Source organism: Sus scrofa, chromosome 10 (genome assembly GCF_054392235.1).
Source record: "Sus scrofa isolate SSC_HxYL_T2T_F1_AM1 chromosome 10, Sscrofa_HxYL_maternal_Yorkshire_Landrace_v2.0, whole genome shotgun sequence".
Lineage (NCBI taxonomy): Eukaryota > Metazoa > Chordata > Mammalia > Artiodactyla > Suidae > Sus > Sus scrofa.
The window spans coordinates 91,879,382-91,906,375 of NC_139392.1; the positions used below are offsets into that span (position 1 = coordinate 91,879,382).

General features: G+C 49.0%; 2 protein-coding genes across 10 annotated transcripts in view; one reads left to right on the forward strand and one right to left on the reverse strand.

Annotated features, from left to right (window-relative positions):
* The window catches only part of GDI2 (GDP dissociation inhibitor 2), a 36,502-nt gene extending 16,086 nt beyond the window's left edge, over positions 1–20,416 (forward strand). The window contains exons 3-11 of one of the 3 annotated variants that reach the window (XM_084978944.1): positions 229–328; positions 3,038–3,172; positions 11,762–11,960; positions 12,474–12,605; positions 15,750–15,849; positions 17,432–17,603; positions 19,035–19,179; positions 19,321–19,375; positions 19,462–20,416. In XM_084978944.1, coding sequence (XP_084835070.1) covers positions 229–328; positions 3,038–3,172; positions 11,762–11,960; positions 12,474–12,605; positions 15,750–15,849; positions 17,432–17,603; positions 19,035–19,179; positions 19,321–19,375; positions 19,462–19,608 — 1,185 coding nt within the window. In that variant the 3' untranslated portion in view covers positions 19,609–20,416. 3 annotated transcript variants of the gene reach the window in all.
* Positions 20,417–21,544: 1,128 nt separating this feature from the next.
* TASOR2 (transcription activation suppressor family member 2) overlaps positions 21,545–26,994 on the reverse strand; it is a 69,891-nt gene continuing 64,441 nt past the window's right edge. For all 7 annotated transcript variants that reach the window (XM_021065052.2, XM_084980564.1, XM_084980565.1 and 4 more), the window contains 4 exons: positions 26,556–26,709; positions 25,907–26,012; positions 23,109–23,290; positions 21,545–22,696 (listed from right to left, as the gene is read on the reverse strand). In XM_021065052.2, the coding sequence (XP_020920711.1) occupies positions 22,578–22,696; positions 23,109–23,290; positions 25,907–26,012; positions 26,556–26,709 (561 nt within the window). In that variant the 3' untranslated portion in view covers positions 21,545–22,577. The remainder of the gene's footprint in view (positions 22,697–23,108; positions 23,291–25,906; positions 26,013–26,555; positions 26,710–26,994) is intronic.

Genomic DNA, 26,994 nt, shown 5'->3' on the forward strand with positions numbered 1-26,994 from the left:
AGTAAGGTTCGTTAACCACTGAGCCACGACAGGAACTCCTCACATTCATAAGTTTAGCAATGTATTTAATTTACACATGTATTGGAATACTGCTGCATACTCTGATTGAAAATGACATGCACTTGTATTGGTGGTGGTATTTAGTTATACCAGAATCACGTTGTCCTGAAGTAGTTATGTAATGAAATTAAGTTTTGTCACTCTGCGTGTGTTTTGTTTTGGTTTTAGTTGTACAAAAGATTTAATATACCTGGAGCCCCACCAGCCTCAATGGGGAGAGGAAGAGACTGGAACGTTGACCTCATCCCCAAGTTCCTCATGGCTAATGGTAAAGAGTTCCGACGTCGGTTCACGCCGGGCGGCGATCCAGGGCCAAAGCGGAAACTAACTGTTGGCAGAGCATTCTGGGTTTGTGGCAGTGGGCTTTATTGCGTAGCACGGTGTGGTGAGTGCCGGGCCGCTGGAGTCGGCGAGCGAGGAGCGGAGCCGGGGCGGCAGGGCCACTGCAAGTGGTCATCGCGGACTTTCCTCTGGGTACCTTGGTTAACAGGGTTGGATGATGGGGCCTTCAGACACAGCCATGTGGATGCTTTTAGAGTTTGTAGGCTTTCCCAGTTACTTTTTCATATTAATTTCTTCTCATCTTTAATTCGAGGAGCTAAATATCTTTATTTAAAATTTTTTTTTTTTTTTTTTTTTTTTTGTCTTGTTGTTGTTGCTATTTCTTGGGCCGCTCCCGCGGCATATGGAGGTTCCCAGGCTAGGGGTCGAATCGGAGCTGTAGCCACCGGCCTACGCCAGAGCCACAGCAGCGCAGGATCCAAGCCGCGTCTGCAACCTACACCACAGCTCACGGCAACGCCGGATCGTTAACCCACTGAGCAAGGGCAGGGACCGAACCCGCAACCTCATGGTTCCTAGTCGGATTCGTTAACCACTGCGCCACGGCGGGAACTCCTAAAAAATTTTTTTTTTTGCCTTTTCGAGGGCCGCTTCCCATGGCATATGGAGGTTCCCAGGCTAGGGGCCTAATTGGAGCTGTAGCCGCCGGCCTACGCTAGAGCCACAGCAGCGCTGGATCCTTAACCCACCGAGCAAGGCCAGGGATCAAACCCGAAACCTCATGGTTCCTAGCCGGGTTTGTTAACTGCTGCGCCATGACAGGAACTCCCACTAAATATCTTTAAAATTGCTGTGATTCTAGCATCTTTTTTTGCGCTAACATTGAAAAACTAAATTGTAAGCATGAGTCTATTTATGTCCCATGAAATAAAGTATGTGCTACCTCTCCTCTTTTTGACTTTATGTTCTATAATTTGTTTCAGTGAATTTTGAATTTTCTCTGAAATTTAACATTAAGTAACTGAATTCTCTTGAGGTAAATTGTAAACAAAATTTTATTACATAAATAATAAAACTATTTTATCAAAATTAAAAAACAGAGAAGCAGGAAGGAAATAAAATTCTCATAGCCCAAATTTTAATATCTAGAATCATGGTTAATATTTGTTATGTAACCTGCGAGGTTTCCCTTCCCTGTTCACAGGGTGTCAGGTGGTATTACCTTGGGAACATTGCGGGGGCATGGGGGGACCTCAGTGTACACCCCTGAAAGTGTGGCTTGGGTAAAGGCAATGTTTTAAGGCTTTTCCTTTGTAGTGCCAGATTGTGCACTCACCAGGAGACCAAGCCCGCTTCTTCGCCAGAGCCTTTACTAAGCCCTCATACTGCTTGTTTTCGTTTTTGTGACTTTGTCATACTAAAGGGCAAAATGATGGATTTTTGAAATGTATCTACTTACCAGAGGCTGAAATGCCTTCCAGAGTTTATTGGCTTTCCTTGTGCTTTGCACGTTTTTCTGTGTTTTTGTGTTATTCCTTATGGATGTAAAAGAACTCATTGTCAAGGCTGTGAAATACACTATTAATGGTGAAAATACCTTTCCCAATTTGTGATTGGCCTTATCGATATACATAACTTGTAATTTTCTCCTGTACAAAAGCTTTTCATTTTCATCTAGTTATTGGTTGATCTGTCTTTCTTTTATTGGTTTAATCTGGAAAGATATGCTTTTCTCTCCACCTCAGCATTATAAAAGTATTCATAGCTGCTGTAAATAATAATATGGTTTCATTTTTTTTCACAGTGTATAAATAAGTTCATCTATGTTACCATATGAACAAATTTTTTACCCTGTTTGAGAAGTAGTGACAGAAATGTGTTTTTTCAAAACGGTTCATCAGTTACCCCTCAGTGCCGTTTCTTTTCCCCTCTGCTTAGAGAACTTTGATCGTATATTCTTAGACATGAGTCTCTGGTTTCCACTGATTTCTGGATTAATTGTATACAGCATACTGAAACATCTGGCTGCATAACACTCCTCATTACTCTTTCTTGTTCTCAAAAAATTTACTTTTGAGTATCCCAATACGTTTATCTTTTCAAATGAGCTTTAAAATAATTTTATTTGGTTTCTCAAAGAAGTTAAGTTTGCTATTTTTAGTATATCAAAATTTCTTTTGTTTATCCTAGCTTTTTCTTGATCGAGAATTAATGTTCATTCCTTTAAAAAATTTTCTTTTTCTTTTTAGGGCTGCACCTGTAGCATAGGGAAGTTCCCAGGCTAGGGGTCAAATAGAAGCTACAGCTGCTGGCCCATACCACAGCCACAGCAACTTGGGATCCGAGCTGTGTCTGCGACCTTCACCACAGTTGAGAGCAGCGCCGGATCCTTAACCTGATGAGCAAGGCCAGGCATTGAACCCGCATCTTCATGGATCCCAGCCGGGTTCGTTAACCACCGAGCCATGAAGGGAACTCCCGTAACATTTTTTAAAAGAAGTCTAAATGTGTTAGGCTGTAGGTATGCGTTCTGATTGTCCTCTTTAAAATACGGTTTTGGAGACTTCGGGAGGAGTTACTGGACAGGGTTAAGGGGAAACTGGAAAGCTGTCCGTCTTATAAATGGACTTTTATTTGTGCTCATTTTTGAAAGTGGTAGGTTTAAGTAACCGTTTGAATTATGTGACTCTTACAGGTCAGCTGGTTAAGATGCTGCTTTTTACCGAGGTCACTCGCTACCTGGATTTCAAGGTGACCGAAGGGAGCTTCGTCTACAAGGGAGGGAAGATCTACAAGGTTCCTTCCACTGAGGCAGAGGCCCTGGCGTCGAGTAAGCACTTTGGGTTTCTCAGAGTAGTCTCACATTTTATAATGGGAAGGGGTCTTAGAAAATTCAGAGTCCCCTGTGTCAGCCATCCACCCACTCAGGCGGCGACCGTCCCAGCCGAGACGTGGCGCATGTCTGCACCGGGCCGGGCGCCGGCGAGGCCTGGTGAGAGAGCGCGTCAGCAGACAGGACGCTCGGCCGTGCCCCTCTGGAGCCTGTTGCTGGGGAAGCCGAGCATAGCTGGGTCTCGTGGTTCTCTTTTCATAACAGCTCCCAAGAGACGCTGCTGCTTGTAGTGTTTCCTGTGAGCTCGGCTCGGGGAGACACTGCACGTGTGCTCTCCTGCTTGGCTGGGGAAGCCCTTGCTTGGTGCGGTAGGGTTTCTGTTGTGCAGGTGAGGACATCAGGCCTGCCGTCACCTAGGTGGTGAGTGGCAGAAGGGCGTCGAGCCCTGGTGTGCTGGCTCCAGAGCCCAGGCTCCTCGCCCCTCAGTTCGCTGACCTCCGACGCTGCCCCCCGACGCTGCCCCGTCCGCCTGGGGTTCTGGGGAAACTCACCCTCTGACTGGTGGTGTTTGTTCTCCAGCTTCTCTTTCTGGGCATTCCTAGCGAGTGTGGAGTGGTTTTATTCTTGGCCTCAAATTGTGTCCTTCACTGGCTCATCAGGGGTGCCTGGTTAACATTTTCTATGCTGAGTTCTTTGAAATAGCAGGTGCCCTGAGAAAAGACCTTTCGTCCTTTGAGGTCTGTGTGTTGCAGAGCCGCTTGAGGAGGGGCGAGTGTGTACAGCCGAACGGGAGCCGAGTTTGAGAAGGGCCGTCGGAGTTGAGAGGGAGAAAGCTGGGCCTTGGGAGCGTAAGCAAAGCGCCAGTAAATCCTCCAGAAAGTCTGTGGCCTAAATTCCTAGTTGGAGTTATTTTGGCATTTCCTTGAACTCCACGTATTTACTTCTTGCTATTAGGGGAGAAAACATGAGGTGTAAAATGTTGGAGACACTAAAGCTGGAAAGACGCCGCTCAGAATCGTGGCCAGGTGGGGAGTGACCTGTGAGGGACGGTCTGCCTCCTGACGGGATGGGAGTCAGTGGCTAGACACCACTTAAGTCATTCCAGTGACAGTGCAGATAATTTACATAATGTGTTTTCATAGAGATAAGAGTTCAAGAGTTTGAATAGAATTTTTTTAAGCAAAGTTGGTATTTTTTAAAAACTTTTTATTCTCTGAGCTCTTACTTATAACAGCTTCAGCCACCTCCTTCAGTTAATACAAATTGAAGGACTTAACTTTTTATTTTTCCCCCATTTTTTTGTCTTTTTAGGGCCGCACCCATGGCATATGGAGGTTCCCAGGCTAGGGGTCCAATCAGAGCTGCATCTGCCGGCCTACACCACAGCCACAGCCACGCGGGATCCGAGCCACATCTGCGACCCACAGCACAGCTCACAGCAACACCGGATCCTTAACCCACTGAGCAGGGACAGGGATGGAACCTACAACCTCATGGATATGAGTCAGGTTCGTTAACTGCTGAGCCATGACGGGAAGGCCTGTTTTGACTCAATGTTTTCAAACATTTACTTGACCGTCAGTTACAACAAAAGATGTGTCGAGAGAGTTGCTCTTACTCTTTTCCTCTCCATTCTCTTCACTTTAACATGCGATCATTTTTACTTACTTCCGGTTTATCCTCATGTTTCCTTTTGCAAAAATAAGCAGATATGTTACTGTATGTATTTTTAAGGTTAAATTCATTGGGGTTTAATTTATATACAGTAGGATTTACCTGTTTTACAGTGTTACAACGTTTTACCACATCACTGCCTTAATGGCACCTGCTTTTTATGTTAATGGATGGGATTTTGATGTGAGAATGGCAGGCAGGACAGTTCTAGGCAGAAGGAGTGAATGGCTAGGAAAAGTGAGGAGGTGCAAGTTTAAGAGAAAGTAAGTAAAACAACTTGCTTTACAGTTTTAATGATAGCTGACATTTTTGAACATTATGTGCAGGCATGTATGTCCCACGAGCTGTGTGTGTAGCGTCTCTAGCCTTCCGAGAATGGGTGCTGTTGTCTGTATCTACAGGTGGGAAAACCGAGGTATGCAAGTGTGAAAGAAGAGCCCACAGTAACATAGCTCACGACTAGTTGGAAGCCAAATTTGTCGGACTCCTGAACTCTGCACTTTTAACTGCCGAACTATCTAGTGTGTAAATGCAGCTTTCCGGGAGTTCCTTTGTGGCTCAGTGGGTTAAGGGCCCAGCAGAATGTCTGTGAAGGTGTGGTTCAGTCCCTGGCCTCGCTCAGTGGGTAAGGATCTGGTGTTGCCCTGAGCTGTGGCGTAGGCCACAGCTGCAGCTCTGATTCAGCCCTTAGCCTGGGAACTTGCAAATGCAGCAGGTGCAGCCCTAAAAAGAAGAAGAAAATGTAACTCCTCAGATATTTTAACAACTATCGTTCTCTCGTTCTTTCTGCTGCGCGTTTCCAGTTCCTGTGGTGGTTTCTCGGTAATATGCTGTCTAGGTCTCTTGGCCACTTTTCTTGGGACTTGCCCAGTGCATCCCATGTGTAGTAGAGCTGTACCAGACGCAGTGCTCCAGGTGCTGTGGGCCCACTCGTTGTCACTGGCACTTCTGCTTTCCTAGGACAAGGTATTTCTGTTAACGTAACCTAAGTTTGCATTTGCTTATTTAAGGTGCTGTGTGTGGTTTTTTTTTTTTTTTTTCCTTTCTTTTTAGGACTGCACCTGTGGTATATGGAAGTTCTCAGGCTAGGGGTGGAATCAGAGCTGCAGCGGAGGGCCAACGCTCAGCCACAGCAATGCTAGACCCAAGCTGCATCTGTGACCTATGCTTGTGGCAACACCGGATCCTTAACCCACTGAACAAGGCTCGGGATTGAATCTTCATCCTCACAGACACTATGTTGGGTTCTTAACCTGCTGAGCCACAGTGAGAACTCTATACTGTTGATTTTTTTTTCTGGTAGCTCGTGATGCCAGCTAAAACCTCAAATTTCCAATAACTATTCATTCATTGGTCAAATGTTATTTTGGTAAAATGAGTGAGAAATATATTTGACCTCAGAGTGATGTTGAACACACATGTTATGTTTAGAAATGTTTGAGACATTTTCATGAAGAGCTTTGAAATGTGCCCAGCAATGTCTTGTATCCTCGGCTGAAACTTGAGCTTGTGTGTTGTGTGTTCTCACTCTTACTGCCAGGAAGCTCTGTTTGGCAGGAGGCCTTTGCCATCGCAGAGCCTCGTGGAGGCCAGGAGCCCTTGTGCACGCTCTGGTGCCCGGCTGCGAACTGGGCGGAGGCTGGTTAGGTCCACCGTCAGAATTACGTGTCATGCTCTGTGCCTTACTGCTTTTCTTTCTTTTTTGGGGGGCCGCACCCATGTCATATGAAGGTTCCCAGGCTAGGGGTTGAATGGGAGCTGTAGCTGCTGCCCTGCGCCACAGCCATGCCAGATCCGAGCCGTGTCTGCGACTACACCACAGCTCACGGCAACGTTGGATCCTTAACCCAGTGAGCAAGGCCAGGGATAGAACCCGTAACCCCATGGTTCCTAGTCAGATTTGTTTCCACTGCGCCACAACGGGGACTCTGTGCCCTCTGTCTTACTGCTTTTCTTTTTCTTTTTTCTTTTTTTTTTTTTTGTCTTTTTGCCTTTTCTAGGGCCGCTCCCACGGCATATGGAGGTTCCCAGGCTAGGGTCGAATTGGAGCTGTAGCCACTGACCTACGCCAGAGCCACAGCAACTCGGGATCCGAGCTGCATCTGCCACCTACACCACAGCCCATGGCAACGCCGGGTCCTTAACCCACTGAGCAAGGGCAGGGACCGAACCCGCAACCTCATGGTTCCCAGTCGGATTCGCTAACTGCTGTGCCACGACAGGACGCCCTTACTGCTTTTCTTATGATATTACTTCTACCCTGATTTTTTTTTTTTTTTAAATTTCAAAAATTCTGTTGTCAAATTATACCTGTTCATTAGAATGCTTTTTTCCTATTCTTTTATTGAAACTGCTCTGGATTTTGTCAGTTTTTTGTTTTTTTTTTTTCTGATTTTTGGTCTTACCTGTGCCATGCAAATGGTCCTGGGCCAGGGATTGAACCCCAGCCACAGCAGTGAGAACGCCAAATCCTTAAAGCCGCTAGGCCGCCATGGAACTCCCGTGTAGCTTTTTTATGTTTTAAACGTCTTGATATAACGTATCTTTTTTGGTAAATGAACCTCAGTGTGCAAGTGAATGAAGGAAAGTAAAACCATTTGAAATGAAGTGAAGATATCACTTAACACACTAATTGTGGAAAATATTTTTTCTAGTCCTTCTGTCATATAATTTCAATATTTTCTTTTTCTTTCTTTTTTTTTTTTTTTTTTGTTTTTTTGCCATTGCTAGGGCCACTCCTGCGCATATGGAGGTTCCCAGGCTAGGGGACTAATCAGAGCTGTAGCCGCCGGCCTACACCAGAGACACAGCAGGGGATCCAAGCTGCGTCTGCAACCTACACCACGGCTCACAGCAGCACTGGATCCTTAACCCACTGAGCGAGGCCAGGGATCGAACCTGCAACCTCATGGTTCCTAGTCGGATTCGTTAACCACTGAGCCACGACGGGAACTCCAATATTTTCTTTATATGAGTAAGTCAGCTGCTTTTATATTCACTGTCATCAGATGTGGATTGAATATTTTTTGAGAACTTACCTACTTCTAGCTTTGGAGATAGAGAGGGTTCGGCAGAAGGAAAAACGTGAGGACCAAAATGCGTTCCCTGTTGGAGCCTTCGTTAGCAGGAGAAAGGCAGTAGGTGCATAGGGGAGAGCCCGGAAGACGGTGGCACGGGGCTGGGGAGGTGAAGGGCGGGGTGCAGGGCGTAGTTTTTAACACCAGGGCCATTAGGGAGGCGTCCCCATACGGAAGGAGCTGCCGTAAAAATTACATGGTAGGAATATTTGAACCCTTAAATGGGGACCAGGTCTCAGGGTTTGCAGTGGTGCTGGTACCTGGTTCTTTTTTTTTTTTTTTTTTTTTTTGTCTTTTTGCTATTTTTTTGGGCCACTCCCACGGCATATGGAGGTTCCCAGGCTAGGGGTCGAATTGGAGCTGTAGCCACTGGCCTACGCCAGAGCCACAGCAACGCGGGATCCGAGCCACGTCTGCAACCTACACCACAGCTCACGGCAACGCCGGATCGTTAACCCACTGAGCAAGGGCAGGGACCGAACCCGCAACCTCATGGTTCCTAGTCGGATTCGTTAACCATTGCGCCACGACGGGAACTCCTGGTACCTGGTTCTGATGCACGAGGCTGGAGGGCAGCTCGGTATCACACTCTGTGCGTGATACGGTGTCCGCTGTGCTGGCAGTGTCCCTGTCGGGTGGAGGCTCAGAGGAGGGACAGAGGTGAGAGACGAGGAAGGAGTGGGGAATTTAAGAAGACACAGTAGATTTTTGTTTTTATCCCAAGAGTTATGCGAAAATTCCACAGCAAACTGTTGGTCGTAGCTTTAGGTACCAGCCAGAAGTTCATTGCAGGTGGCTCGGCTGCCTTTGGCTGTCGCACTCTGACAGCCGCGCTCGTGTCTTAATTAGGGTGCTGTGTGGTAATGGGGATCTCTTTTTAGCCTTAGGCTTTTCCTGAGGGATCCTGTCCATTTTTTTAAAAGCTATGTTATAAATATTACATTAAATGTAGTCAGCTGTTAGGAATAGCCTCCTGATCATTTTAATTTTCAGTTTTGTGGATCTCAACTAGTCTTGGCGAAAATAACACTTAAAGTATCAAAATTTTTTTAAAAGTATCAAAATATTAAACTGTCGACAGTTAGAAATGGTTTTAGGAGTTTATTTTTAAAGTTATAGGTGTTTTTAAAGTAGCCGTATAGTTTAATAAGACGGGGGGGGCGGGGGGGAAGGGGACGGAACCAGAACATTTTCTTTTCCTTTGACCTTGTCCTTGGGCCAGCTACATGCAGTAGCAGGAAGGCTGAGGGTTTCTTGTGTGATGGTCTGTCGCCTTCTCCTCTGCTTTTGAGTGCAAAAAGCAGTGAACTGATTATCTAGGACTTCATTAAAGTGACTGGCAGCATAACCAGCATCTGAATTTCTTTGAGGTCAGTTTGCTCTTGGTATCTAAGCTGCTTTTCCATTAAGTGCCAGAGTGTATCTTCGCAGACAGAAGAAGAGAGAAATGAAGAGCAATTAGAATTTTAGGCCATTGGCAGAGTACAGATCAGAGCTTTCAAAGGAACGGTCAGATAGATGCCTTCACGAGTAATAATTTTTGAAAGTCCTATTTATCTTGTACCAAATAGATATAATTGGACATATTACATTTAATTAATTACTGGTTATAATTACTTGTATTGTAAAATCGAAGACTTAATAGCTTATGTTATAGTTATGATTTGTTTTAAAGTGTTAGGAAACTTTAAAATACGCTGTCAGTGTGTTTCTTTTTTTTAATTACTCAATTTATTACATTTATAGTTGTACAGTGATCATCACATCCAATTATATAGGATTTCCATCCCACAACCCCAGCGTATCCCCCCACCCCCCCGAACTGTCTCCTTTGGAAACCATAAGTTTTTCAAAGTCTGTGAGTCAGTATCTGTTCTGCTAAGAAGTTCATTGCGTCCTTTCTTCAGATTCTACACCTCAGTGATAGCACTTGATGTTGGTGTCTCATTGTCTGGTTGACATCACTCGGCATGATAATTTCTAGGTCCATCCTTGTTGCTAAAAATGCCTGTATTTCATTCTTTTTAATGGCTGTGTAATACTCCACTGTGTATATGTATCACATCTTCTTGATCCACTCCTCTGTCAATGGACATTTAGGTTGTTTCCATGTCTTGGCTATTGCAAAGAGTGCTGCAATGAACATTGGAGTACATGTGTCTTTGCGAGTCATGGTTTTCTCTGGATAGATGCCCAGGAGTGGGATTGCTGGATCAAATGGGAGTTCTATGTTTAGTTTTCTGAGGAATCTCTACACTGTTTTCCACAGTGGTTGCACACATTTACATTCCCACCAACAGTGTATACTAGGGTTCCTTTTTCTCCACACCCTCTCTAGCACTGATTGTTTGTAGACTTTTTGATGATGGCCATTCTGGCTGGTGTCAGGTGGTACCTCATCGTGGTTTTGATTTGCATTTCTCTAATAATGAGTGATGTTGAACATCTTTTCATGTGTTTTTTGGCCATCCGTATGTCTTCTTTGGAGAATTGTCTGTTTAGATCTTCTGCCCATTTTTTGATGGGGTGGTTTGTGTTTTTGGTATTGAGTGGTAGGAGGTGTTTATAAATTTTGGAGATGAATCCCTTGTCAGTTGATTTCATTTGCAGAGATGTTCTCCCATTCTGTGGGTTGTCTTTTTGTTTTGTTTAGGGTTTCCTTTGCTGTGCAGAAACTTTTAAGTTTACTTAAGTTCCAATTGTTTGTTTTTACGGTCATTACTCTAGGAGGTGAATCTGTGAAGATGCTGTGGTTTGTGTTGGAGAGTGTTTGGCCTACGTTTTCCTCTAAGAGTTTTATAGTGTCTGGTCTTATATCTAGGTCTTTGACCCATTTGGAGTTGATTTTTGTGTATGGTGTTAGGGAGTGTTCTAATTTCATTCTTTTCCATGTGGCTGTCCAGTTTTCCCAGCACCACTTATTGAACAGGCTGTCTTTTCTCCATTGTATATTCTTGCCTCTTTTGTCATAGAATAGTTGACTGTAGGTGCATAGGTTTAATTCTGGGCTTTCTATCCTGTTCCACTGATCTATATTTCTGTCTTTGTGCCAGTACCATACAGTTTTGATGATTGTTACTTTCTAGTATAGTCTGAAGTCCGGGCACCTGATTCCTCCAGCTCCATTTTTCTTTTTTAGGATGTCTTTGGCTATTCTGGGTCTTTTGTGCTTCCAAACAAACTTTAAAATATTTTGATCAAGTTCTGTGGAAAATGTCCTTGGTAATTTGATAGGGATTGCATTGAATCTGTAGATTGCCTTGGGTAGTATATAGTCATTTTGATAATATTGACTCTTCCATCCAAGAGCATGGTATGTCTTTCCATCTATTTGTGTCGTCTTTGATTTCTTTCATCAGTGTCTTATGGTTTTCAGAGTACAGGTCTTTTGTCTCTTTAGGTAGATTTACTCCTAGGTATTTTATTGTTTTGGATGTGAAGGTAAATGGGATTGCTTCCCTAATTTCTCTTTCTGATCTTTCATTGTTAGTATAGAAATGCTGTCGATTTCTGTGTATTAATTTTGTATCCTGCGACTTTGCCAAATTCATGGGTGAGCTCTAACAGTTTTCTGGTGGCGTCTTTAGGATTCTCTAGGTATAGTATCATGTCATCTGCAAATACTGAAGAGTTTTACTTCTTCCTTCCCAACTTGGATTCCTTTTATCTCCTTTACCCTCAGTGTATTTTCAAGCATTGTCAAAATTCCCCTATTTTTAATTGCACGTTGCACTAGAAGAGCCTCGGGTAGCAATGTGGAGTAATTAAACTTTCACACTTTGTTTTCTTCAGTGTCCTATTATGAGCATGTGCTTTTTGAAAAATTCTTTTTTAGGCTTAATGGGGCTGTTTGAAAAACGTCGCTTCAGAAAATTCCTGGTGTATGTTGCCAACTTTGATGAGAACGATCCCAGGACGTTTGAGGGGGTTGACCCTAAGAAGACGGCGATGCGAGAGGTGTATAAGAAATTTGACTTGGGCCAAGATGTTATTGATTTTACTGGGCATGCCCTGGCCCTTTACAGAACTGATGAGTAAGTTTTTTTTGCTTTTAGATTTATATTTTTCTTGGCACTCTCCCTGAATTTCCCAATTCTGCAAAGTGAAAATTCTAACAAAACAAGCATACAGCTATATTGTACAAAAGAGATTCTAGCTGCAGATTGGTGTTAGCATCTTTTAAGTAAAACCTGGAGGTACTGACTCGCAGTCCCTTCGGGAAAAGATCTCTCCACCATTCCTCTCCTGGCCGCAGCATGTGGAGGTTCCCAGGCCAGGGGTCAAGTTGGAGCTGCAGCTGCTGACCTGCACCACAGCTGCAGCACCACTGGATCCGAGCCTCATCTGTGACCTGTGCTGCAGCTCGCAGCAGTGCTGGAACCTTAACCCACTGAGGGAGGCCAGGCATCGAACCTGCGTCCTCATGGAGACAGCGTTTGAGTCCTTGACCAGCTGAGCCTCAACAGGAACGCCCAGAAAATGAGTTTAAACTGAAGGGAAGAGTGCAAACCAGAGCCCTTTTCTAACATCCGTTTCCTTTTGTCCAGCTATTTAGATCAACCATGTTGTGAAACCATTAATAGGATTAAGCTTTACAGTGAGTCTTTGGCAAGATATGGCAAAAGCCCATACCTTTATCCGCTCTACGGCCTTGGAGAACTGCCTCAAGGATTTGCAAGGTGAGAACCCGTTTGTAACCTGTGCGCTAAGAGCCCGCTGATCCACCCCCTCGGCTGTAGCGGAAGTGCATGAAGTAGGGTTGTGAATAAGGAGCAGGGTGTGTCTGAGTAGCAAGGTGCTTTTTTAAAAAAATTTATTTTTTTCTTCTTCTTATGGCTCACCCGCAGCATATGGAAGTTCCCAGGCTAGGGGTTGAATCGGAGCTGCTGGCCTACGACACAGCCACAGCCTCGTCTGCGACCTTTGCCACAGTTTGTGGCAATGCCAGATCCTTAACCCACTGAGCAAGGCCAGGGATCGAACCTGCGTCCTCATGGATGCTAGTCAGATTCATTTCTGCTGAGCCACAGTGGGAACTCGCATGCTTTTATTTTTATTGAAGTAAAATTTACACACAGTGACACCACAGATCCATGGTTAAAGGCGATTGCGTTGGACTTGGACTTGGGCCTGTGCGAGCAGAACTCCAGGGAGCACTGTCCTCGCTCCAGGAGGGTCCCTGTGTCCTCTCATCATCCCCCACCCCCCGGACCTTTAACAGCTACATCTGGAATCTCTGTAGAGCATTTTGCCTGGTTTTTGGAGTTTATATAAAAGTCATGTCTTAGTCAAGTCTTTAGGTTGAGTTTATTTTTGTGCATGGTGTGAGTGTGTGTTCTGGTTTCACTGATTTTTACATGCAGCTGTCCAGCTTTCCTAGAACCGCTTGCTGAAGATACTGTCTTTTTCCTGGTTAATGTTCTTGCCTCCTCTGTCGGAGATTAATTGACCGTAGGTGTCTGGGTTTATTTCTGGGCTCTCTGTTCTGTTCCATTGATTCATATGTTTTTTTGGTACCAGTGTCACACTTGTTGATTACTATAGCTTTGTGGTATTGTTGCGGAAACCGCAAAAACCGTGGCAACGGAAGGAGACAAACAGCACTCGGAGCTATGGAAAAGCAAGGTTTATTCAGCACCGGTGCGGGCTCAGAGGAGTCACCTCCAGAGTCTGAGCCCCAGGTCTTTGTTCTCAGAAACTTTTATACACTACAAGGTCTTGACTTTCCCATGTAAGCATCCCGGACCTGCCCCATCCCCAAGCAGTGTTCCTCCCTAAGAAACTGAGCCAGCAAGGTTACAGAAGCGGAACTGATCAGCAATGCTGGGTTGGACAGAGAGCACAACAGTTGTTACATTATTACAAGAAGGGTGGTACAGTGACAAGGCTTGCAGCTGCCTTCTTAGCCAAGGCGGGGTTGTTCTTTAGTTAAAACTCCATTTCAGTATCCTATGAAATCCGGGAGAGTTATGCTTCCTGCTTTTTTTTTTTCCCCTTTTCCCTCAGGATTGCTTTGGTAATTCTTTGGTCTTTTATTCTTTATAAATTTTTGGATTATTTGTTCTAGTTCTGTGAAAAATGTCATGAGTAATTTCATAGGATCGCATGCGTCTGTAGGTTACTTTGGTAGTATTGACCTCAGATGTACCATTGCTTTTCTTTCTTTGTGTGGTTTTTGTTTTTGTTTTTTTTTTTTTTTTGCCTTTTCTAGGGCTGCTCCCAGGGGCATATGGAGGTTCCCAGGCTAGGGATCTATTACGGAACTGTAGCCGCCGGCCTACACCACAGCCATAGCAACGTAGGGTCTGAGCCTTGTCTGTGGCCTCCACCACAGCTCACGGCAATGCCGGATCCTTAACCCACTGAACGAGGCCAGGGATTGAACCTGCAACCTCATGATTCCTAGTCAGATTCGTTAACCACTGTGCCATGATGGGAACTCTTGACCTCAGGTGTACTATTTTTTATTTTCAGTTGTATTTTTCAAGGAATTTTACCATTTCAAATAGGTTTTTGAATATTTATAGTAGCTATATTTAACCCCTTGCATATCTTAACATTTGTAAACTGGGCATCTGTTTGTTTTGATTTTTTTTTCTTTTTTCAATGTGTCTAGTAAACTTTTTAAAAATTTTTTAATTTCTAATTTTTGATTAAAAAAAATTTTTTTTTTGGTCCTTTTGCCTTTTCTAGGGTCACACCCACAGCATATGGAGGTTCCTAGGCTAGGGGTCCAATCGGAGCTGTAGCCGCTGGCCTACACCACAGCCACAGCAACGCTGGACCCTTAACCCACTGAGCAAGGCCAGGGATTGAACCCGAAACCTTATGGTTCCTAGTCAGATTCGTTAACCACTGCGCCACAGCGGGAACTCCATGTGTCTAGTAATTTTTGATTGCATATTGGATTTTGGTACATTGTAGAGATGTCTGTGAGAAGTCTTGACTTTTGTTTGCGTTGGCCGTTGTGTGGTGTGTGCGTGGCCAGTGTTAAGTGATTGGCCATATGCACCTTTAGGAGGCTCGGTTTTCTGCCTTGCCGTGAATGGGTCTTTCGTCTTGGGCTGAATCCTCAGTCTGTAGCACAGTTAGGTCTGGTGCTCCCGGGGTTCTGTTGGAAGGCCGTAGGTGTGGACCAGGTTCCTCGAATACGGCTGTGTCAAGCTTGAGACTTCCTCGGCCCCGTGGCCTGTAGCTGTGGCCTCTGCTCAGGTCTTGCTGTCTTTCAGCTGTTGCTTTTGGCTGGATTCCTTGGAGTCTCTCTCATTTGTCTAAGCATTTCTGAAGTGAATTAAGGATTTGAGAGATTTTACGGTTTTTTATAAAACCGCAAGACTGCAAGTGTTTTGCTTCTTTGGTAGCTGCCCCACATTGCAAGCATGGGGAGGCGTTCTCCTGGGGCGGGGTGGCGGTGGGTGCGCCGTACAAACCACGGAAGGATGTCATCCGGTTGCTTCGTTGCTTCGCGTCTCCTGCTTGGTTTCTCCTGCTTTGAGTCGCTGTGCGGGACCTCCTGACAGCTCTGGGTGGTGGAGTTTTATTTGGATGCAGGAGGAGTAGGGTCGTAGAAGCTGTTCCCCCATCACTGGTCAGTGGGTTTGTTTCTTGCCCGATTTGATGTTCATGACTGAATGTGAAGATTGTTTTGTAGTTGAGGCTTTAATGACTTAGACGGATGCCTCCTGGGAGGAAATGGAACAAATGCATGTTGCCTATAAGTCGTTAAACTCTAAGGAGAGCCTGTAACTTACTAGATCTAAGAAAGCAGACTTTACTGTGGAAACAACTGGGAATTACTAATTGTAGTTTAAATACTTTTCTAGGCTAAGTGCTATTTACGGAGGTACCTACATGCTGAATAAACCCATCGAAGAAATCATTGTGCAGAATGGAAAAGTGATTGGTGTAAAATCTGAAGGAGAGGTAAGCAGCTTTTACAATGCGGAAAAGACTGCCTTCTTGTGACACAGCTTTTATTGCCTCGTAAGTACTTAGGTTGGTATGAACAGTGATCCTGGACTTGACGTGTTTTCGTTAGAGTAACTTGGCCTTCCTAATGCCTGAGGACCAATTACAGATGACGGGCTTTGTTTAAAAAATAAACAGGAGTTCCCGTTGTGGCTCAGCAGTAATGAACCCAGTGAGTATCTGTGACGATGCAGCTCTGATTCCACCCCGAGCACGGGAACTTCCATTTGCCGTGGGTGTGCCCTACAAAGCAAAAAGCACAAAACCCCAGACAAACAGACCTTAATATTTTTTGTTGTGTTGATTGTTGCTTCTCTTAAGACTGAAATAGAAATTATGAACGAGTTCCAAATGGTATTATATAAATCTGTGTGGATTGGTTCCTGTCTCCCAGATTTTCATATAAATTTAGCTGTTTGTCCATTTATAATTTCACGTCAATATTCATTACTGTTAACATTATTTTATTTGGAATTTAGCTGTGGAGCTGGCCAGATAACGTTTTGAGCAGTGTTTCTCAGACTTGAGTGTAAATTGTTACTTTCGTTAAAGTGCCCATTTCTTGCTCAGTAGGTCTGTGCTGCATCTGCGTTTTCTTTTTGCCTTTTGTTTTTTAGGGCCGCACCCACGACATATGGAGGTTCCCAGGTGAAGGGTGCGATCGGAGCAGCGGCTGCCGGCCTACGCCACAGCCACAGCCACACCAGATCTGAGCTGCGTCTGCGACCTACACCACGGCTCACGGCAACGCAGGATCTTTAATCTACGGAGCGAGGCCAGGGATCGATCCCACAATCTCATGGTTCCTAGTCGGATTTGTTTCCGCTGCACCACGACGGGGGCAACTCCAGGATCTGCAGTTCCTTGCAAGTTCTCAAGTGGTGCTGATGGTTCCTCCTTTATGAACTGTCAGCTCTTACAGATAGAACTGTTCAGAAAAGAACCTCCTCAGAAACTGTGTTCAGACATAATACTTGCGGGTTCCTGAGGGTGTCCCGTGGGTTTTCATTCCGTTCTTTGCTCCAGGCACCTGCTTCCTCTTGGGACATTTCAGGGCTTTGATAGAAAGAAAAGGACTAAACTATAATAGTGCCTAATTTATCTTGCAGCTTAAGTTTTACTTAGAAAGTACAGTCTTGAAGCGAGAGTGAGGGCGGTCTGTTTCTAGGCCTGGTACCATTTAGAAAGCGTGTGCTTTGCCCCGGGTCCATTCACAGGTAGTGACCGTCCTGAAGACACTTGGATTTAATCCCAGCAACCCTCTGAGGTTAGGTGAGCGCCAGGATTTGAACCCTGTTCTGCCCAGTTCTCAAACTTGGGCATCTGAACATCACTCAACACGTTGTTCCTCCTATTTGCGTAAAATTTAGAATTCATGGATTTGTCGGCAAAGCTAGTGCTAGTTCTCTGTGGTTCACTTGGTAGCTGCGGTACCTTGACAGAGAGGCCAGGCGGCCTCCCAGGCCAGCGGCACCAGCACCTCTAGCGGCGTCACGTGGACGCTGAGGGTCAGACAGCTGTCCGTGTTGGGTTGCAGATCGCGCGCTGCAAGCAGCTCATCTGCGACCCCAGCTACGTGAAAGACCGCGTGGAGAAGGTGGGCCAGGTGATCCGTGTCATCTGCATCCTGAGCCACCCCATCAAGAACACCAGTGACGCCAACTCCTGCCAGATCATCATTCCCCAGAACCAAGTCAACCGCAAGTCCGGTAAGTTCTGAAGATGAGCACATGTTTGCACGGTTTCGTTAGAATTTGCTTTGCGTTTCATCCCGAGTTCCCCGTTTCACCTGCTCCTATTAGTTTACGTGTGGAAATAAAATGTGATGCGTCCCTTTTAGCTCACAGCGCTCCGGTGTGTGTCATCCGTCTAGGAGCCCTGCCTCCGGCCGGTCGCCCCCATGGGCCTCGGTCCCCGCCTCTGTAGCCCCTGAGAGCCTGGACTGGACGAGCGGGCAGTCGCCCCTGCTTGGGACGTCGTGTGCCTGGGCAGGTTTACGCCCAGGAGGTGACCTGATGTCACCATTGCTTTTTTTTGAGCTGATGCCCGCATTGCTTTTATAACATGATTGGCCAACGTGGACTTGTGCTTGATTTTAGCAGTGTGCTAGGAAACGACTTTGACAGCTTTGCCTAACATCAGGATGCAGCTCTGAAACCGTAATTCCCAATCTGTCCTTTAACCAGTTCTTTTCGTCTAGTAGCTTTTCCCATCTTCCTTTCAGAGAGATGCCCTAAATCTTACTTATCCAAAGTTCAACTTAAAAGGGGTTGTTAGCTTTTAAATGGCCAGCTGTTGGTTTAATTTTTTTTTTCCATTTACGAAACCAAATCACAGAAGATCACTTGCTAGAACAAAGGGATGACTTGGACTAAAGCAGTCTTTCAGGGATTTCCACGTAGATCACAGCGTCCGGGAAAGTCTAAAAGGAGTAAAGGAACTATTTTTTTATTATTAATTTTTATCTTTTTGTCTCTTTAGGGCTGCGGCATATGGAGGTTCCCAGGCTAGGGGTCTCATCGGAGACTATAGCTGCAGGCCTACACCACAGCCATAGCAACGCGGGATCCGAGCCACGTCTATGACCTACACCACAGCTCATGGCAACGCTGGATCCTTAACCCACTGAGTGAGGCCAGGGATCGAACCCGCAACCTCATGGTTCCTAGTCGGATTCATTTCTGTTGTGGCACAACAGGAACTCCAGTAATTATTTTCTATATTGGAAATTATCTATCTACTTGGTGGTACACAGACGAGTAGAATTTGTAGAATTCTTAGATTATGCCAGCAGCTTGTGCTGTTTATGACTTGATATTGCTTAAGTGAGAAACGGCCAGTTAGGTAAATCCTTTCTTCGCTGTGCAGACCCTTTCTAAGCTCAGGGTTGGGAGAGGAAGACAGAAGACAGGTTTCCGGGGCGCGGTGGCAGAGCTGGGCAGAGACCCTCACCCGTGCGCCCAGCTCCGCATGGCCACGCCACCTCCCTCGCCAGCAGGCCCACAGCTGCTGGGGGATACATTTGCATTTGTAAGGGGCCGAGTTTGCCTCCGTTGGAGAAGCCGAGCTTGGAGAAGCTGGGCTGAGAGCCCAGGCCCGAGGGTGCAGGCCCGGCACCGAGTCGCTTTGCTTGTTTGCAGACATCTACGTCTGCATGATCTCCTCGGCGCACAACGTGGCTGCGCAGGGCAAGTACATCGCCATCGCCAGCACCACCGTGGAGACCAAGGAACCCGAGAAGGAGATCAGACCGGCCCTGGAGCTCCTGGAGCCGATTGAGCAGAAGTGAGTCACGTCTTCACCGGCAGCAGCTCACCCGCAGGCCTGGCTGCGTAGCCGCCGTCTGCGGCCCCCGCCTCCCTGGGTTTGCGGCTCTCGGCGGGGTGAGCGGTGTGTGCCCCTGCTGACCTGGTTCTTTCCCTCCAGATTCGTCAGCATCAGCGACCTCCTTGTCCCGAAAGATCTGGGAACAGACAGCCAGGTGCGTGGCCGTCAGGAAAGGTAACGACCGGGCTTTGTTGGGCGACGTGGCGACATGGCCCCAAGTCCTTGTGGTTTCACTTCCAGATCTTCATATCCCGCACGTACGACGCCACCACTCACTTCGAGACCACCTGTGACGACATCAAGGACATCTATAAGAGGATGACGGGGTCCGAGTTTGACTTCGAGGAAATGAAGCGCAAGAAAAACGACATCTACGGGGAGGACTAAGGGCCGTGCCCGGCGCTCAGTTAGGACGCCTTCCGGCCTGGCGGGGACGCGCAGCGGAGGACGTCACTCTCGCGAGGCTGCTCTCGTAACCAGGCCGGGCGGCGGCAGGGCCCTGTGCCCGTCAAGACCCTCCCCTCCTAATATCATGTATTAACTTGTTCCACCGCGTGGCTCTTCAGAATTGGCGGGTTCCCACATCCCATCCATGTAACCAATACTGGCTTGTTTTTTCTAGTGAAGGATCAGTTTTAACACATTGTGATACCGACACAGAACTCGATACAGCACTCGTATCTTTTAATCAGCCTGGCCTTTGCCCTTGCGAGCTGCTGCTGCTGCTCGCGAGCTGGGCGCTGGGGCTGTGTGCAGTTTGCGACAGTTGGCGTGCGCCTGTCCTCTAGACATTCAGGAGACTCGGAATCCGACATTCCCTCAGCCGGGACAGCATCCCCGACCCCTGCTCACCCTGTACCTTTACGGCAGGCGTGACGACCCTGCCCGGGCAGCACAGCTACGCGTTTGGTTCACGTGGGCCTCCACTTCTAACCCAGCTCCAGACTTGGAGAGTCGTTTTGGCGGAAGCCGAGTGCGGTGTTTTAACCTAATGAAATGGATGCGAGCAGAGGGAGGAAACCTCTCCTGAAGCAGGTAAATACAGAAGCTGCGTTTGTGCCCCAGGTGTGGCTTCCTCCGCGGACCAAGCCGCAGGGTGGCGTGGAGGTGACAGAGCCCTGCGTCCGTGGTGTCGGTCTCAGAAAGGCTCCCGATGATTTCTGTCCTGCAAAATAAAGCCAAACTCTGGAAACCAGCTCCCCCTTGTTGGTCTTTTGTGTCCCGGCCACTTGGAGCCAGGAGGTGACCGGGCCGCTCGTTTGCCTCCCTGCCCCGCGGCGTCCCTGGGAGCAGACCCTGAAGCGCTTCTGGACTCGGATGCGCCCGAGTGGCGCTGTCGGGCCAGACAGACAGATGCTCTACTACGTAGATGGCGGGACGTCTCCCCGTGACAGTCCCAGGCCGTCGTTTATGTCCGAGGGGTGCGGACTCGGGCTGTGTTGATTCTTGTCGTTGAGTCTGCGGGGCAGAGGCAGAGGTGGGTGCTCTCAGAGGCCCTGGGGGGCTGAGATGCGGCGAGTGGGGACCTCTGCTCTGTCTCCCACGTGCCAGCGCTGGCCAGAGATGGCAGCGTGGGGGCTGCCCTGCGCGGGGACACTGCCTGCCACCCGAACGTGCGCGCGGCGCAAAAGCTCTGCTTACACGAGCCGCCTCCTAAGGTGCCAGCGGGCCTTCCCTGCTCTTTGCGCTGTGAGCTGGTGATGCACAAACACAAAGGGCAGGACGCCGGGCGTGTTTGTTGAAGTTCGTCTGTTCGTTTCTGTGCTGGGCCCACTTGGTGCAAGGGTGACGAGGGCCAGGCCTCTGCAGGAGCAACGCTGGTGGACCTGTTCCCCTGTGGTGGCTCCGCCTCGGGGGGGGGGGGTGCCCCCCAAACACGACTTTGCTGTTCCCTTAGCAGGTTCGCATTCAGGTGTACCAGGTACAGTCACGGTCCTCTCAGGAGATTCTCACTCCCGGGGTAAAAATTAAACGATTAAACGACTGGGTTTCTGGCCAAGAGCTGGTCTCCCTTCCTCCCTTCCTCTGAGGACACGGAGCGAGTGAGTGAAAGTCGGGTGCAGGGAGGGTGCAAGGCAGATAAATGGCCTCGCGGGACGTTTCTGCAGAGGCCGAGCGTGGCCCCGGGGGGAGGCTCGCCGGGGAGCGGGGTCCTGGGCTGCACACAGCCTGCTGCTTGGAGGTGGCGGGGGGACTAGACGACGGAGGCCAAGGTGAGGGCAGTGGTAGCGTCCCCCTGGGAGCTACTGTGCCACATGGCCTGAAACATTTAAACGGCTGTAAAACAAAGTTAATTTCTGCTATGAAGTCGTTGCAGGCGCAGTTGAATGATACTTCGTTGTCTTTATTAAAAAAATGAGATCAGTTACAAAAACGTTTGTACCAAATAGATACTATGTATCTTACAAATGTTTTTTTTTTTTGCTTGGTTTTGAGGTTAAGATTACTGTAGAAATCATTCTAATATAAATAAATGGTCATTTCTTTCTCAGGGTTGATTTTTGTAGTGACTATGTACAAAAACGAAGTGAAAAATGACAGTTTATAAATTTGTACCGTTTAGGAAAAAAGTTGATGTAGTGTGAATAACAGCAAATAAAACCACATAGGATCATTGTGTTCACACAGGCGGGAAAACCTTTAAAGCTGTCACGTGTAGTACATACGCTTTTCTGACCGTCTGACCGGAACATGCAAAAACACTGCTACTGGGTAAGAGACGTAGGTTTGCTACACTTGAGTACACTTATGAAACTCAAGTTCAATCAATAGTTTTGAAGGCATTCTGTTTAAAATGAAAATAACTTAAAAACACTAACACTGCAACCCCAAACGGACAGCTGCAGTGCTGCTGTGACCAAAGCCAGATGTTCTAGTGACGTGTGACACAAGAAGGATAGGGTTGCTCAAATGTGAGAGGGCTGTTCTGTGCATCTGAAAGTCTCCAAGGAGAGGGACGAGAGTGGCTTGTTGGGGGCGTCATCACTGTCCAGGAAAGCGGCAGGCGCATCACCTGGAAGCAGAACTGCTGACAAGCCCACCTGTAAGACCAAGCAACGAGCACTAGTGCATGAGCGGGATGCTGATGGCTGGGAAAAGGCCTCCGCGCCCGGGTTCCATCACCGGTCCTGGCGTCAGGGATGCAGGTGCAGAGGCACGTCGTTCAGAAGGCAGCTTAGTTAGTTCGCTAGTGGTACTTGAGAAGGGCCCGTTTACGCCAAACCAGCAGCAATTCCACCCCCAAGTGAACGGAGGCGTTTACAGCATGATGTGCAAGGTACAGGACAATTTCGAACAACTGGTTTCTCAGGACACAGACGCCAGTTCCAGCTCACGTGCGAGAGGCCACCCTGCTCTTACCAATAGCTGCTCCTGAAGGGAGCGGCTACTTTTTGCATATTTTCAATAAAGTCATTTACATCTGTAACAAGGATGCCACTATCTTCAAAGACTTCTCTGGAGAGTGCGGGCTTTTCTGTAAAAAGAAAAATAACTTTTTGGTGAAAAATTCATGAATACACATATATTTAAAGTAGAAATAAAATCCCTTTTATTAAAAACACCCCTCATACAGGTGAGGGGGAGAACGGAGCCTGGATTAGCTGAACAAGGTGGGAGGCTTTGGGAGCAGCTGCCTCCTGGGGGGGTTGGGGGGGCTGCAAGGCACTGGGGCTCCTTCAGTCACTGCCAAGCGCCCAGCCGATGACCCTGAATGGCAAACACCTGTACTGGGGGCCAGCGGCCCCGCCTCGGGCCTGCGTGCATGTATTCCTGGCGGCCAGACCCACGCGTGTCTTGGGGCGGCCAGCAGCTCCACTTGGAAGGACATTGCTGGGGTGGGCCTGTGCGGGCCTAGCTGGGTGATGCGAACCCGGGCGGTGACGTACCTGTGAGGAAGACGGCGAACCTGGCGTGGACGCGCTGGATCTGCAGGGTTAGCAGGCACTGCAGGTGCTCAGCTTTTGTCGAGGGTCGCGAGTCACACTCGTGATAGTGAAGCAGCTCGAGGATGTTTGCACTCTGGTACGATTTCAGTATGAGGTTCTTTTTACAGGCAGTCGAATCCACTCTGAAAAACACATCAAAATGTTAAGTTTCGGAGTTCCCGTCGTGGCGCAGTGGTTAACGAATCCGACTAGGAACCATGAGGTCGCGGGTTCGGTCCCTGCCCTTGCTCAGTGGGTTAACGATCCGGCGTTGCCGAGAGCTGTGGTGTAGGTTGCAGACGCGGCTCGGATCCCGCGTTGCTGTGGCTCTGGCGAAGGCCGGTGGCTACAGCTCCGATTCGACCCCTAGCCTGGGAACCTCCATATGCCGCGGGAGCGGCCCAAAGAAATAGCAACAACAACAACAAAAAGACAAAAGACAAAAAAATAAAAAAATAAAAAAATAAATGTTAAGTTTCGAGTCCATGTGAGCTTGTGTCTTGATTGTGAACCTGCATCCTAGGCTCGCTCTTGCCTTCACCATCTTCATCCAACTCCTTCCCCCCTCTGTTCTCCTGACACACCTGGCTCCCCAGGCATCGCTGTCAGGGTCCCCCCAAACAGCCCCCGTGTCCTCCCGCCTCTTGCAGACGCAGGTGTTTAAAACGTGGGGGCCTCGTTCCACCAGGAGGGACACGCGGGTGGCCTGGTGGGCCTCCGCTGATCCCCGAGGCCCTCTGCCTGCATCCCTCAGACCTGCAGCGGTTGCTCCCAAAGCACTCAGGTCCCTCCAAACCTAATTCTCTCCAGTCAGCGGGTCGCCAACTTCACCAACATCAGGCAACAGCTGGAATTTCCTTAATTTTTCTCACTTAATTTTTTTTGGTCTTTTTGCCATTTCTTGGGCCACTCCCGCAGCATAGGGAGGTTCCCAGGCCAGGGGTCGAATCGGAGCTGTAGCTGCCAGCCTCCGCCAGAGCCACAGCAACGCGGGCTCCGAGCCGCGTCTGCCACCTACACCACAGCTCACGGCAACGCCAGATCCTTCACCCACTGAGCGGGGCCAGGGATTGAACCCACAACCTCCTGGTTCCTAGTCGGATTCGTTAGCTACTGCGCCACGACAGGAACGCCTCACTTCACTTTAAATCGTGTTTCTACCTTCTGTGCTTCTGGAGGAAACGGGTCCATCTCTCCAGCCCCCTCCCTCGCTCGCACACGGTCCTGCTCGCTCGCGGGGAGGCCCCCGGCCACCTGCTCCCGCAGCTCTAATGACGACCTGTCAAGGAACCTGCTTGCAGGCTTCATCCTCAGCAGGTGTAAACTTCCATCACTGACACCACACTGTACCTGGTTGTGTTCTGTTTTTGTCTTTTTGCTTTTTCGGGCTGCACTCACGGCTTGTGGAGGTTCCCAGGCGAGGGGTCAAAATGGAGCGGCAGCTGCCGGCCTACACCACAGCCACAGCAATGCCAGATCCGAGCCGCATCTGTGACCCACACCCCAGCTCACGGCAGCGCCGGATCCTTCACCCGCTGAGAGGGGCCAGGGATCGAACCTCATGGATCCTAGTGGGTTTGTTACAGCTGAGCCAGAAGAACGCCCTGCCCTGTACCTGGTTTTAAGGTGCCCACTCTGACGCCCACCCGTCCAGCGCCCCAGCCCTCTCCCCTCGCCCTGGTCTCCGCGGTAGGAGCCTCGCTGTCTCCCGCCCCCCCTGCCACCTTCCCTCTCGCAGCTCCCACCGTCAGAGCCCAGCTCTCCACAGGCCCAGGCCTGGCTTCCAGGGGGCGGCGGCGCCGTGGGGGAAGCAGAAGGAACGTGTCAGCCAGAGACGAAGCCTCCCGACCTGCCGGTCAGGGGTCAGCTCTGCCGGCCTCTCTGCCTCCATCCCATGGCGTTAAAGTGGGTCTGTGTCTTCCTCCCCCGCGGGGACTTGCAACAGTCACGTGACAGACGCCTGTCACGTCGACGGAGCCCCTGGATGCCAGACTCTTTCTTACAAGCTGCAGGCACGTCCCTGACACCCAAGGGCCACCCACGGGCCCCGGATCTCTTCTTTTAAGGAGACGGGCCTGAGATAAAATGAAGGCTACAGCCTGGTCTCAACCTGCCTGTCCTTGTAAGTGTGGCAACGTAAGAGATCAAGAAACATGTCCAGGAGTTCCCGTCGTGGCGCAGTGGTTAACGAATCCGACTAGGAACCATGAGGTTGCGGTTCCGTCCCTGCCCTTGCTCAGTGGGTTAAGGATCCGGCGTTGCCGTGAGCTGTGGTGTAGGTTGCAGACGCGGCTCGGATCCCGCGTTGCTGTGGCTCTGGCGTAAGCCGGTGGCTACAGCTCCGATTAGACCCCTAGCCTGGGAACCTCCATATGCCGCGGGAGCGGCCCAAGAAATAGCAAAAAGACAAAAATAAATAAATAAATAAACATTAAAAAAAAGAAGAAAAAGAAACATGTCCAGAAGCAGCCCGCAGTTCAGTCTGCTCACTGCAGGGAGCAGAGCCTGAGCCCAACCACGGGGACCCCGCCGGGGGCCGTGTCGGGAGGCTCTGCGCTGCTGTCTAGGGAGGGCTCCTGCCTCGGCAGCAACACGGCCCTTCCCTCAGCCCTTCCCTCGCCGAGAGCCCCGCTGGCCAAACACTCCGAGGAGCAGCCACGGGCCCAGGCGCCGCCTTCGGCGACCCGCCGGCCCAGAGCGTGTCCGGGGGACCGGGGCTGGCCACCCACCCCCGGCCTCACCTTCCCCAAAGTGCTCACCTCACATCTTCTTTTAGCTTTTTAATCTCCCGGTAGTGAAGCAGCCACTTCCACCTGCCGCTGGCATTCAGTTTCTCGAGGATTCTGACAATCTCCTTCAGCTGAACTACAGAAGAGAGGAAGTTTGACGAGAGAAGATCTATGTTAGAATTTGCGGCTTGTCTGGTCAAAGCTCAGTGAGGACGCCTTGTGTTTGCAGCAACACCAGGTTCTTAACCCACTGAGCGAGGCCAGGGATGGAACCCGCATCCTCGCGGACACCGTGCCAGGTTCTTAACCCCATGATACGGACACGACCGTCGGGGCGACGGCAACAGAAATGGAGGAACGAGGGCCGATTCCAAACAGACATGGAGTGGACGTGATTGGGCGAAGGAGGAAACTGCTCATCTCACAACCGCCCGTGTGCCCGCACAGGAGCTCAGCCACAGTGCTGAGAGGTTTGGTGGCGAAGGGCCTGGGTTCAAACAAGAGGTGAGGGGCGCACCCCGGGACGGAGAGCCGCCGAACTAGCGACAGTGCTGAGCACGGCACGGGGCAGCCGTCAAGGCTGCAAGAGCGGTGGCTGGTGCTGTTCGGATGAAGTATCTGGGCCCCTGGAAGGAGAACCTGCTGCGACCAGAGAGGACGGCGAAGCGGAAAGACCAACCCAAGGAGACGCTGTCCAGGATCCTGCCGTCCGACACCACGAAGCCGCCGGCCCGGAAGAGCTCCTGGTAGGTGTGGTGGAGGACGTCCTCCGGGCTGTCCACGCCGGCGAAGAGCACGCCGGGCAAGCGCTTCAGCCGCAGCAGGGCCGGGATCTGGAAGAGGCAAGGCCCCCGGTGAGGACAGGCTCCCCGAGGCACTGTCCCCACTTGGACCCCAGCAGCTGCAGATTTAGGGACCTTGAGGACGCACTGGTCACGCTGCCAGTTACGAAGGACCTCTAACTGCGTTCGCAGCAGCGCTGCCCACCGCCTCAGATCAGCGAATGACAAGGTGGCCTCCGCAGCTCCGAAGGCGGGAGGTGGGGTGAGCTGGGGCTTCAGCCACCACGGCCTGAGCCCCGCCGAGCCGCCAGGTCTTGTTGAGACAAGCGGTTACTT